This window comes from Dendrobates tinctorius, unplaced genomic scaffold (assembly GCF_039654945.1).
Source record: "Dendrobates tinctorius isolate UK_male_01 unplaced genomic scaffold, ASM3965494v1 ptg000026l, whole genome shotgun sequence".
Taxonomy (NCBI): Eukaryota; Metazoa; Chordata; class Amphibia; order Anura; family Dendrobatidae; genus Dendrobates; species Dendrobates tinctorius.
The window spans coordinates 15,321,206-15,335,205 of record NW_027361694.1 but is presented as its reverse complement, the minus strand read 5'-3'; the positions used below and the strand labels follow the sequence as shown (position 1 = coordinate 15,335,205).

At 47.0% G+C, this 14,000-nt stretch overlaps 1 protein-coding gene across 3 annotated transcripts in view; it reads right to left on the bottom strand.

Moving 5' to 3' along the window:
• Positions 1-12,000, bottom strand: part of DOCK9 (dedicator of cytokinesis 9) — a 345,565-nt gene extending 333,565 nt beyond the window's left edge. For 2 of the 3 annotated variants that reach the window (XM_073569534.1, XM_073569535.1), the window contains exon 1: positions 11,603-11,997. In XM_073569534.1, the coding sequence (XP_073425635.1) occupies positions 11,603-11,725 (123 nt within the window). In that variant the 5' untranslated portion in view covers positions 11,726-11,997. Of the gene's footprint in view, positions 1-11,602 lie in introns of all 3 variants that reach the window. The other variant, XM_073569540.1, reaches the window with a different exon arrangement.
• Between the last annotated feature and the right edge of the window lie 2,000 nt (positions 12,001-14,000).

Genomic DNA, 14,000 nt, shown 5'->3' with positions numbered 1-14,000 from the left:
TTCAAATAAGAACAAGGAAAGACGCTGCAACAGGTGTGTCCAAACTTTTGAGTGATACTGCATATTTACACGCACACAAAGACAGCCCCTTAGATCAAGCTCACACATGGGGAATTGTCATGGATTTTCGCTGTGGGCAATTCATAACAAATTACTACTGGGTTGGAGTTTTTTTAAGTGCAAAAAAAATAAAATAAATGGTATACTGGCTTTCAGATTCACAGCAAAATTTGAAGAAAATATCAGTTTACAGTTGCCTACAAAGTGCAAAAATAGAACCTCTAACTGCAGCATCGATAACAGCCTTCAAGTAATCATTTAAGAAAACCACAGTGAATTTGGAAACTGCCTATTAGTGCAGGAATTTTTTGTTTGCACCTACCATTCTCTGTGTCGTAAAATTAGACTACATTCACATGCCCAGTAATCATCAGTTAACCTCTTTCCAACATGTGCCGTAATAATACGCACATGTCGGATTCCCGATTTCAGCACCAGAGCCCACACCTTTCTGGGCACCTAACAGCTGATCTATACAGCTGACGTGCCCGCAACAGCCACGGGTGGAATCGTAAACCACCCGTGGCTGTTAACTAGCTAAATGCCGCTGTCAATCTGTGACAGCTGCATTTAACTCGAACGTACAGGAAGCGCATTACTGGCATTGCCTATTCGTGACCCCATTACATGATCGCAGGTCACTGATGGGTCAACATGACAACCAAAAGTCTGCAGCAGACCTCTGTGGTTGTCATTGCCAGATTGCTATGAGCGCGATCAAAACATTGTATCTACACCAAAATTGTATCAATAAAAACGCTAGCTCGGCGCGCAAGATAAAAAAAAAAAGTCCTCACCCTGCCCCAGATCACGAAGAATGGAGATGCTACAGGCCCTGGAAAACTGCGCCTTTTTTAAAAAAAAAAAAAAAAAAAATCAAATTTTGGATTTTTTTTTTTTTCCACCATTTAAATAAAAAAGGACCTTTATATGTTCAGTGTTTGTGAACTCTTAATGACCTGGAGAATCATAATGGCAGGTCAGTGTTGGCATTTAGTGCTAAAACACAAATACCGTAACAATTGTGGAATTGCACTTTTTTTTGCATTTTCACCACACCTGGAATTTTTTTTCCCCATTTTCCAGTATAAAATATGTTAAAACCAATGGTGTCGTTCAAAAGTACAACTTGTCCTGCAAAAAAACAAGCCCTTGCCCTGGAAAGAAGGGGAGCAAAAAACTCAAATGCAAATACGGAAAATGACCTCGGTTAGAGGTTAAAAAAAGATCCAGCAGCAATCCGTTAACAAAAAAGTTGAGCAGACAACTTTTTTGTGCAGATAAAAAAAAAAAAAAAAAAAGGAATGTCACCTCAATCCGTTTTATAAACATTGAAGTCAATGGAAAACGGATCCGTTAAATAGCCATCAGTTTTTTCCATTTGAAATTGATTCAGTAAGGAAAAAACTGATCCTTTTCCAACAAAAGAAAACTGATGGTCATTTAAAAGGATCAGCTTTCCATAGACTGCAATGTTAAAGGGAATCTGTCACCTCATTTTTGGCCTATGAGCTGTCGGCACCGCCATCAGGGGTTTATCTACAGCATTCTGTAATGCTGTGGATAAGCCCCTGATGTAATCTGAAAGATAAGAAAAATGAGTTAGATTTTACTCACCCGGGTGTCCGGTCCGGCGTGGTGGGTGTCGCGGTCCAGTCCGGCGCTTCCCATTTTCTAGCCATGACGTCCTCCTTCTTACTTCTGCTGCGGCTCCTGCGCAGGCGTACTTTATCTGTCCTGTTGAGGGCAGAGTAAAGTACTGCGGCGCCGAACTTCTCTGACCTTTCCCGGCGCCTGCGCACTCTAGTACTTTACTCTGCCCTCAACAGGGCAGATATAGTACGCCTGCGCAGGAGCCGCGGCAGAAGTAAGGAGGAGGACGTCATCGCTAGACGATGGGAGGTGACCGCGGCACCCATCGGACCGGACCCCCGGTTGAGTATAATCTAACTCGTTTTTCTTCTCTTTCAGGTTACATCGGGGGCTTATCTATAGCATTACAGAATGCTGTAGATAAGCCCCTGATGGCAATGGCTGCATTTCACAGGCCAAAAATGAGGTGACAGACTCCCTTTAAAAAAAACGATCCTGTTGAACTTATTTTTAAACTGACAAAAAAAGTTGTGTCTACTGGATCTGTTCTACCTGATGATTACTGGACATGTGAAATCTAGGAATCCCATTATTCCCCCTGCTTATGTAGGCAGAGAGTATAGGTGATGATGTGATTGTTTCACCATTTCTTGCATTACTCGTATGAAACCGGTGGTGTTGTCAGGCGCCGCACACATCCTTCCAGGAACTTGAAAGAAGGAAAGTCTTTGTTTCAGATTTCATTATAAAAAGTCCCCTCAGTTGTAGCTTTGTCAATGCGTCAGACACAATGGAGAATGAGTCCCACATCCCACAGTTTACATTTCTGCTGCCCACCAGCCGAGCAAAATCACCAACCAGCATAGAGATCAGTATATTTACTACCATTTCTGCATGTTCTCACAGCTGGTACTGTGGACCAAGTTACCATCCCAGGAGGGCAAATTCACAGTTCTCAGCCTTTTTTTTACCAGCTGATGGTGCCAAAGCTTTAGGTTAGTGACACGTAAATGTTCGTCTCTCGTTAGGTTAGGTCCCTTGTACGTCAGCTCTTCTTTTCCTTTCTGGGATAGATGGAGCAAGCAGTTATGGCCTGAAAGAGCTACCTTTACTAGAGACCTAGAAACGAAGGCTATAATGAGAAGTCTAGTACATATTGCTCGTCATGGCATGAGCAAGGTGTATATGGAAAAGTAGGGGGTTTACAGATGAAAAAAGAAAGAAAAAGACGCTTTGCCACCATGGCCCATATGGCGTTGTATTTAGGGCACAGAAGTAGTCATACTTGGGAATCTCATGCCCCTGTAACATTTAGCACAAGTATATCAGGTTTGTTCAGCTACCGAACACCATGGTAGAATGAAAAATCTAACTACAAGATCATGGTTTCTTCACCAGACACTGGAACAAAACAATCATGAACAGAATACAAAAAAAACCAATAAATACAATGATCCTTTATCAAATGTTGAGCTTTAACCCATAAAGGGGTTTTCACAGTTTTAGAAAACCCTGTCCCCCAGCTGCAGTTTGTAAAAAAAAAAAAAAAAAAAAAAAACACGGACAAACAAACAGACTGTGCTTTACTCATTCTTCCAGGGTTGAGTATCCGCTGCTGCTCCAAATGTCCATTATTCTGTGATCACAACGGTGCTGCAGGCAACCACAGACACTCCGCTCTGGACCAGGGGAGGTTAAGGAATGAACAGTTTTGTTCTTTTTAAACATACTGCAACCCGGGGGTGAAGGATTTTCTGAAACCGTAAAACCTCTAACCCATAGTTATGAAGCTTGCCCATGCAAACATGACTGGCATATGACAGTGTAGGTCCACCACTAATTGTGTAAAACTAACCTAATAGCGGACGCTACAAGTATACTGGAATTCAAACGGAGTTATAGCCGCGGGTCATAATTTAGGCCTCATCAGGCACCAATGTCATCGCCGCGCAACACACACTGCTGAACTCTATTTCTATCGTACGAATCCTATATGTTTTACAACCAATAGCACACGGATACATTGCGGGCCAAACCCACATATTACAACGCACTGGTCTGATGTGAATGGACAGCACGCTGATGCCACATGTGCTGCAAACCTGCGCTGTCCACTTGAAACACGGATGTGTGAATTCTGGATGTGTGTACAAATCCAATATCTATAACCTGGGGACTAGATTTCCAAATGGTCTCAATAAACAAAATGAGATCATGTTTCATTCCTAATTTACAATCAAAGCATTCATTTATTTTTCTATATGTTCATTTGTTATTTGTAAATTTGTCCATTTAATGTTTAGTGATCTACGTATACATTGTATGTGTGATTTGTTAGGACCTTAAGTCATGTGATGGAAATCTGACATTTCATTGGAGTCAGGTCCTTTTTATTATTCTGTGATTTACTGGTGTGTTAGCTTTGATAAAGATTGCAGAAGCGAACGAAAAGCGTAGCTTATGTCCTCATGTGCGGTATAGTGTAGTCCGGGAGCTAGATGCATTTTAATAATATGAAATAAATTTGATTTCTTTTATCGAGAGGAGCTGGAACATCAACTTTGTCTTTCTTTATATGTTTACGCCTCATCGGGACGGAGTTCCGTGCAACTTCTGAAGATCAGTGAGCTGGCTGTTTTTCTTTTCTAATTTTTGATTTATGGAGCTTCATTCTCTGAACGTGGCTCCATATCCTGAATGAAGACGGGGATTGTCATGGGACCTCCAAATCTATTACAGCGGACTCGGGGTTAACTTCTTTTTAATAATAGGTAAAAACAGGAAATTGTTGGGAAGTGCTTTTAATAAATAAAGGACTTGTGTATGTTTCTTTCTTTTGACTATGGGGTTACCAATGGGGGAGTCTTATAGACACCTCTCCATTACTAACCCATGGACTTGATGACAGATGACATTACACAGCTGACATCAACACCAAAACCATTACCCAATTGCCAACTCATCAGGGCAATCAGGAAGAGCAGAGGCTAAGCGCCAGGATTGGCACATCTAATGGATGCACCATTTGTGGGGTGGCTGAAGGCTGGTCCTATTAGGCCAGGAAGAGGCCTACATCCATGGACTTTTCCAGCGTATTAATATCAGCCCACAGCTGTCTGCTTAGCCTTTGCTGGTTATTAAAAATAGGGGAGGACCTACATCAATTTTTTAGGGTCCCCACTTTTTAATAACCAGTAAAGGTTTAAGTAGACAGCTGGGGGCAGATATTAATAGGCTGGGAAGCTTCATGGCTATTTTTTTTTCCCATTTCTTCCTAAAAAGCTGCCAGATCTGCACCATAGAGCTTATTAAATATCTGACAGATATTTATAGCTCGCTGTTTCTATCCAACTATATCTGTATATAAGATTGGTTTATTAGTTAGAAAACTAGCTTTAAAGGGAATCTGTCACCCCTTTTTTGAGATATCATATAATGATATCATTCAATTGTGTGTCACATGTGGATTCTCTTACTTTTGCCTCCCCCTGACCCTGCACCTTTCATGCATAAATACCTTTTTTATATCAGTTCAGATGTATGTAAACTGCCACGGTCCAGTCCGATGGGCGGGGCTTATGCAACTGCTCCTCCCCCTCCCTGTCTTGCTCTACACAAGAAGAAATGCGTGGAGCAAGACAGGGAGGGGGGGAGCAGGTGAATTATCCCCGCCCAGCGGACCGGACAGCAGCAGTTTACATACATCTGAACCGATATAAAAAAGGTATTTATGCATGAAAGGTGCGGGGTCAGGGGGAAGCAAAAGTACTAAGAGAATCCTTATGTGACACACAATTGAATGATATCATTATATGATATCTCAAAAAAGGGGTGACAGATGTATATAATCTATTAACATGGGCATACAGGTAATAGAAATGTTACACTAGTCCTACCTGTATACCTTATATTAACGGTCGAGAAGTGTTATATACTGTCTTTATGTTAATGATTTCTCCCAGGCGCCAAGGCGTGCAGTGCCTTGAAGAAATCCCTGCCTCCTGTCTTCATTGTAATACTTACCCCCTCCCATCAGTATCAGTTACGGCCCCTGAATCCTGCGCCCTGCACTCTCTCAAATACATACCTCATCCTTCCTTCTATGGGCGCTGCATTCAGGGATCTTCTGCGCAAGCGACTTCCGCTCTAGTGACCTCCGATGTGCATGCCGATAAGGCGCTCTCCCCACTTCCTCCCAGCATAATCATTGCTATGTACACATGGTTCCTAGCAATATCGATGCAGGCAGGAAGTAGGGAGAGCACTTTATCAGCACGCACACTGGAGGTTACAGTGACTCACCTGCACAGAAGATCCCTGAATACAGTGCCCATAGAAGGGAGGATTAGGTATGGATCCCTGAGGAAGTGTTGAGCGCAGGCACAGGTTTCCGGGACCACAACTGACCCTGATGGGAGGGGAAGCAGGGATTTCTTCCAGGCACCTCACAACCGAGCCTGGAAGAAAACATTAGCATAAAGAAAGAATTCTCAGCAAGAAGACCATTAATATGAAGCATCCAGTGAGGACTAGTGTAACAATTCTATTACCTGTATGCCCATACTAATAGGTCAGATACGTCGGGGGGGGCGGGTGGAGACAGATTCATTTTAAGTTACATAAATTAATAAATTACATAGAGATGATGTTAACGCATTGCAAACAGATTGTATATGCATGTCATATGGATGCTACGGTAGTTGAGAAAAATCGCATTGTAACAGCACGGCACTCGCCCTATTTTTCTGTATCAACATCAGACTAATTTTGTATATGCTAGTGTTACTCCAGCCTCGATTTTGTAGTTGCAAATTTATTTAAAATCACAAAAATCTTTATGAAACCATTGCAAAAAATGTATTTTTTTTGCCACATTGCTGCCTGTGAAACCATCCTTACTCTTCAGTAAGGGGAACTCTGAGCAGCTTCATGGGACAACTATCTCGTAAATCCAGCAGTCCCCAAAGTGCTGTCTACTTCAATTTGCAACACAGAATTCTACATGAAGACAGGTATATAGAGATATGTATAACTTCACCATATACAATACATAAGATGACCTCTTAGGATATGTGCAGACGATCAGGAAGTGGCAGCGCTTTGGACGCAGCACATGTTCACTGCATCCAAAGCGCTGCCACCTATTGAACGCAGGCGATTCCGCATGTGTTCACTGATCCGTGCCGATTAACCGCGTCCAATACATTATATGGGTGAAATGTATCTTAAGGACACTTGCATCACCACAAGAGAAATATACATACTGCGGTTTATCATGAACTGGGAAAAAACACTCATAGTGAGATGTTACAAGGGTGTTCAGGAACGTTGATACTAGTGCCTTTCCCATGGGATACTTCATCAACATCACATCAGTAGGATTCTTACTTCCATCACTCCCACCGGTTAGCTGATTATAGGTGTTGAGGCACGTTGGCAAACGCTACGCGACTGAATACCAGGCACAGCTTCACACATAATCCAGTGGCTATGCATGATTCCATTCACAATGGAGATGCTGTGAATCAAACCCCCACCGACCTGTCTACAAATATCTAAAGGGCTGTCACATTGTAGAAGGATCAACTTTATTCTCATTTGCACAAGGAAAGACTAGAAGCAATGGGATGAAACTGAATGGGAGGAGACACAGATTAGATATTAGAAAAAACTTTTTGACAGAGTGATCAATGAGTGGAACAGGCTGCCACGAGAGGTGGTGAGTTCTCCTTCAATGGAAGTCTTCAAACAGAGGCTGGACAGACATCTGTCTGGGATGATTTAGCGAATCCTGCTTTGAGCAGGGGGTTGGACCAGATGGCCCAGAAGGTCCCTTCCAACTCTACCATTCTATGATCTTAACAACAGGTCATCAACATTGAAGGGAATTTGTCATGTTAAAAATGGTGTCCGATCTGCAAGCAGGATAGTATAGAGCAGGAGGAGCTCATTAGTTTGACATACATTTTTGAGGCAAAGGTTTCAGTAAAACCTGCATTTTATACAGTGAAATCCATGGTTTTATGCTTAAGTCCACTAGGTGGTCCTAGTCAGTGACTGGCAGTCTTCCTTGTATGAATGTTCATACAGATAGCTGTCAACAACCAAGTAGGACCGCCCACTGGACTCGTGCACAAACAACAGGAATTCATCTTATACCATGCAGTCAACAGAACAGACTGTAGGTACAAATTGACAGGATCCCTTTAAAATCTTGGAAAACCCCTATAAAGAGAATCTGTCACAAGTTTTTGCTAACCCATCTGAGAGCTGCATAATTTAGAGGCAGAGACCCTGATTGCAGTGATGTGTCACTTACTGGGCTTTGTGCTGTAGTTTTTATAAAATCCCTGTTTTCTCTGCTGCAGATCTAGGAGCTGTATATATGCTGAGCTCTGTATAACCCCGCCCCCACCACTGATTGGCAGATTACTGTGTACACTGTGCATAGGAAGAAAGCTGCCAATCAGTGGTGGGGGCGGGATTATACAGAACTCATGAATATGGAGGACTACATGGCAGCAGGTTTACTAGTCCTCTAGTGATAATATCCTGCTGATAACAGTGATTTTATAAAAACTACAGCAAGCAGCCTAGTAAGTGACATATTGCTGGAATCAGGCGCTATCTCTCTACATTATGATGCTCTCTCAGTGTGAAAAACAAGATAACCTTGTAGTTATAATACCTTTTAATGGCTAACAAAAATAAAATAAATGATGCTACAAAGCAAACTTTCGGGACTTCTTCGGTCCCTTCCTCAGGTATGGTATGACAAAGTATCTGAAGAAACGCAAATATATGGACAAACAAAAAAAAAAATCTGTAAAAGTGTGCCCAGCTGACCTTACGTGTCCCAAGGGGGTGCGGACCGTCACGTTGGTACAAGTGGGGAGGCCTTACCACGTGATCCTGCTGATGTAATATTGACATCAGGTAGGGTGGTGTGGTGTGGAACCTTCACGGTCACCACATTTTTTTTTTTTTTGTGGCTATATTTGTGTTTGTTATACCATGCCTGAGGAAGGGACCTAAGAAGTCCTGAAAGCTTGCTGTGTAACATCATATATTTTATTTTTGTACCATAACTACAAGGTTGTCTTCCACACGGAGAGCATTATTTTTTCCAACTGGCTAACATGGCACCAAAGCTTTTTTTTCTTTTTACATTATAATGTGCTCAGGTTACATGGGAAAACCTGGCGACAGATTATATCATGCAAAAAGAATTCTTACCAAACTGAAGTGCAAACAAAGCAAAAAGTGAGAGTGACGTTTCCTTGGTGCGTGGGCAACGCGCACACAGTCCATCACTCACACACCGTACGGCTGAGACAAGCCTGCCTCATGTTCCCATATCTGACACGCGATATCCGTCACATGTAAGGTAACCATCACTACACACATTCTACCATGGCGGGGGGATTCTCACAATACAATGAGGCAGTGACAGGAAACGCGGCCTCATGAACTCTGCGTATGACATACCCCTGAGTAACAGCAATCCCAGCAAGTACACACACATCCCTGTGCTGCGCCATGTTCAAAGGACTTAACACTGCAGACGCCAGGTCAGAACAAAGCAGACATGAGAATCTGACATGCCAGAAGAGGAACGCCATAAATGTCCACAGGAATCCTCCACTATTTACACACGGCTTCTGACACTTCTGCTTTTCCACAAGTCAGGAGTCCAGCGATGACCCAATACCCAAGATTATGTGTAACCTGCCCGGGGAACCAGCCTAAGCTCCCACTAACATGGCGGCCCCTGATGTACAAAGTGCCGCCTCAACCCAGACTACTGCACATAATACGTGAGAGACAACAGGCACTGAGAGGAATGAAGAAAGCGCTGGAAACGCCGGCCACACAGGACCAAGTCAGATACAAGCCACCGCGGCCAGCCACCATCACAGTGCCAAGAAGAGAATCAAGCTGACTGCTTGCGATGGACAACAAGACCTCTTATTTTTTTGCAGTGCTACAGTATTGCCGCTAAAATAAGAAGTATGTCATTGGGGAGGGTCTATCACGTGCAGACGTGAACAGTGCCTTAAAGGGATCCTGCCACCAGGACAAAAGCGGACAATTTTTGCATTTGTTTTATCCCTGCTGCCCCACGATTATTGCTTCTTTTGCCTTTGCCTTTTGCCTCGGCTACAGATATGGCCCAAATAAAATTGATGCTGAAGTTTATGGCCTTACCGATGGGGTAGTAATACTAATGCAGCGCACCCTGAAGTCCCGCCCCCACAGAATCCTGGGAGTCCCGCCCCTTAATAAAGGTCACAGAAATAAGCGCTAAACAAAAATGTCAATATCTATGGAGCCATATGCAGGATTAAAAAAATAAAAAATGGCATAGTCAGGGGAGCGTGCGGATGAAATAAGTGCAGAAACTGGCCACTTCTGGTCCGGTGGCAGGAACATGTAATAAAATTCTCAGTATAAACAGTCTACATACTAAATTATTTAGATCTGTTAAGCTGGCAGTATAAATTAGAAGCAAGGTATATCAGCCACCTCGGCAGATATACCACTAGGTACAATGGGGGCGGACTCCCTAGTTGAGGATCAGGCAGTCAGAGCTCTATGGTCCAACACTTTTGCTGTTTTTAAAACAGGCAGCTGCTGCTACAGGTGACCGGCGGCGGCTGCTGCTGCTACAGGTGACCGGCGGCGGCTACTGCTGCTGCTACAGGTGACCGGCAGCTGACCACTTGCCCTTTTCCTGCCAAGAACACATGCATGCTCGGCCAAGTGCATGTGAGCATCAGGAGAGAGCTGGAGGCTGAAGAAGCTTCACCTGACAATGATCCACTGAGCAATCCCTTTCATAGACATCTATAGAGACCCCCCCACAGTCACTGACTCCTGGGATTCGCCCAGATCCTTTCTTGTATATGCCAGGCCATTCTGGGACACATCTGGAGAGTGTCTAATGACTATGCTGGACAGCGCTGGCTTACAAGTGGGACGGCAGCCTCTCCATCCACTACACAGCGCTGGCCGTTTCCCTGTATATATAAGGATGTCTGTGGAGGGAATCTACTACTCTGCCCGGCTGTCGGGGGGGCACTCTGCCCGGCTGTCGGGGGGCAACGGGGGCACTCTGCCCGGCTGTCGGGGGGCAACGGGGGCACTCTGCCCGGCTGTCGGGGGGCAACGGGGGCACTCTGCCCGGCTGTCGGGGGGCAACGGGGGCACTCTGCCCGGCTGTCGGGGGGCAACGGGGGCACTCTGCCCGGCTGTCGGGGGGCAACGGGGGCACTCTGCCCGGCTGTCGGGGGGCAACGGGGGCACTCTGCCCGGCTGTCGGGGGGCACTGGGAGCACTCTGCCCGGCTGTCGGGGGGCACTGGGGGCACTCTGCCCGGCTGTCGGGGGGCACTCTGCCCGGCTGTCGGGGGGCACTCTGCCCGGCTGTCGGGGGGCACTGGGGGCACTCTGCCCGGCTGTCGGGGGGCACTCTGCCCGGCTGTCGGGGGGCACTCTGCCCGGCTGTCGGGGGGCACTCTGCCCGGCTGTCGGGGGGCACTCTGCCCGGCTGTCGGGGGGCACTCTGCCCGGCTGTCGGGGGGCACTCTGCCCGGCTGTCGGGGGGCACTCTGCCCGGCTGTCGGGGGGCACTCTGCCCGGCTGTCGGGGGGCACTCTGCCCGGCTGTCGGGGGGCACTCTGCCCGGCTGTCGGGGGCACTGGGGGCACTCTGCCCGGCTGTCGGGGGGCACTGGGAGCACTCTGCCCGGCTGTCGGGGGGCACTGGGAGCACTCTGCCCGGCTGTCGGGGGGCACTGGGAGCACTCTGCCCGGCTGTCGGGGGCACTGGGAGCACTCTGCCCGGCTGTCGGGGGCACTCTGCCCAGGTGTGCCGCCAGACATCAGCAGGGCTCCGGCCATGTGTCCTGCTCTCCCCCTCCCCACACCAGGCCGCCCCCGGGCACTCACCAGAAGCACGGAGCTCCTCACCACCTCGGAGACGCTCTGCCGGAGCTCCGCTGCAGTGCCGGGCTTGCTGAGCGCCCTGGTGAACTTGCGAGTCTCCGGGTGACTGGAGTGTTGTGAAGACATGGCAGCGGGAGGAGGGGAGTCTCAGCAGCACCATGTACCGGGGCCAAGTGTGTGCCTGCGGGGCGGACATATACCAGCAGGGAGAGCAGCCTCCCGGGAACGATCCAGGCTATCCCGAGCGCACATCTGAGAGCTGCTGGAAGGCTGCACCGCTCATCCCGGGCCGCCGCGCTCTGCTCAGAATAAAGGCGCGCCCCCGCCGGCCCACACGGAATTCCCGGGGAACGTTCGGACCACGCACTGGGCTTGCACCTCACGTGGGCGCGCTTCACTGTGTCAATATTCTATCCCAAGGGGCGTGGCTCGGGAACGCGCATCCGCTGTCAAGTGCAAACTGCTCCCCCTGTGACGTGTCCATGTTTTGATGACGTCAGTGGTTCAGCCTGAAGTGTACGCGGCCATCTTTAATGAGGGCATTGCATGATTTCTCTACAATTAATGGGGAATATTCCATACATCATGTATGATAACACAATGTCGCAGCTCATGTGCGCCAGCAGTGATTCGCTGCATAGGATGCTGTCACCAGTCACTTGTTTTTTTACTTGGAACTTTCCCATATGAAAAATGGCGGCATGCAGAACGCCCCTCTGCACTTGTATACGCCCATGCTCCAATTTATTCGCAGGTATTCCCCTCCCAGTTCTCCAGTGTGCGGCATGGCAGGCTGCTGTCTCCACAGGGAGGTGGTGTGACGTCCCACTATTGTGCCATACGTCGCTGCATGCAGCCGGTGCCATTGTCCTGCTGAGCAGTGCTCGGGGCCTGGCACAGAGGTGAGCGTGTGCCGCGGGGTCCTGGCAGCTGTGCACATGGTGTGGCCTGGTATGTCCCGGCCCCCACTGTATAGCCTATACCCAGGGCCGGCTAGAGGGTTTTGTGGGCCCCAGGTGAAAGTCTCAATGGGCCCCTAACACATGCCACAATTCATGATCCACAGATACGGCAGAGAAATATAGGTATAGTACAATGCCAAAGATGTCACTTCTTACATTACATGAGGGATATCTATTGTAAATTCTACAATAGCTCAGAAACCGGCAAATCCTCCAGCGCATAGTGGGTGCCCTGGGGGATCAAAAGTCTGCAGCCAGAGGGAGAGACCTAGTGATGGGTAAAATGCGATTTTTTTGGTGAGCCGGCTCTTTTGGATCGGCACACCAAAAAGAGCCGGCTCATATGATTCACTATAAAGAGCCGGCTCTTAGAGCCGGCTCCTTCGGGAGCTACCCATCACTAGAGAGACCGCAGAATTTTCATTTTAGACCCAATGGTATAGTCCTTCCTACAGTATTATGAGCATCACATAATTCCAAAAAGTATTATGGGCACCACATAAAACCCTCTGTACAGTATTATGGGCACCACATAGTTCTCCATACAGTATTATGGGAACCACATAGTCCTCCATACAGTATTATGGGCACCACATTCCCAAAACCAACCCCGCAGGTAGGTTATCCAAAACAAAGCAACTTATGTTTTCAACATGCGCAAGGCCCACCTTAAGTAAGAAGACCTCCGAGACAAAGAGGATCCCCTTTTCAGTGAGAGAAGAGGAGTCAATGGCCACAACATTAACCGGAGTCTCCAGCCTAACTGTCCCTATCTTTCAGTGAGTAACCAAACAAGAGTCAATCAAATTGGTGGTAGAGCCACAATCAACAAAAGCCGTGGTAAGGGATGCACAACTGTCTACCTTCAGCTCTACCTGAAGTAGAACTTTAGAAAAGGAGGAGAATTGTACCCGAGGGTCTGGATAACTTCCTCGACAGTTACCCAGACCTAGACGTTTCCCGACATCTTGGCCGACGAAGGACAGTTCTTTTTTCAGTGTCCTGACGATCCAGAATAAAAACACAGTTGATTATCCCTGCGGCGACTCCTTTCCTTCTTGAACGAAATGGCCCCCACCTCCATAGGTTCAGCAGTCGATGATGTAACACATTTACTGGGATACAAAAGAGTTTCCAGCTGCATCACCCCTCTAGCACGAAACCTACGTTCCATGCAGACAGCGTGTTTCAGAATCCTCAAGGAAGTCCGGTGGGGGATGTAAGGCCAATGTGTCTTTCAGGTGCTCAGACAGACCTCTGCGGAACAAACCCATGAGAGCAGCGTCGTTCCAGGAAACCTCAACAGCCCAATGCCTGAATTCTGAACAAAACCACTCGGCTGAGTGCTTCCCCTGCACCAAACTCATAACCATGTCCTCAGCCAGAGGCACACGATCGGGCTCATCATAAATATGCTTGAGGGCCTCAAAAAATCCATT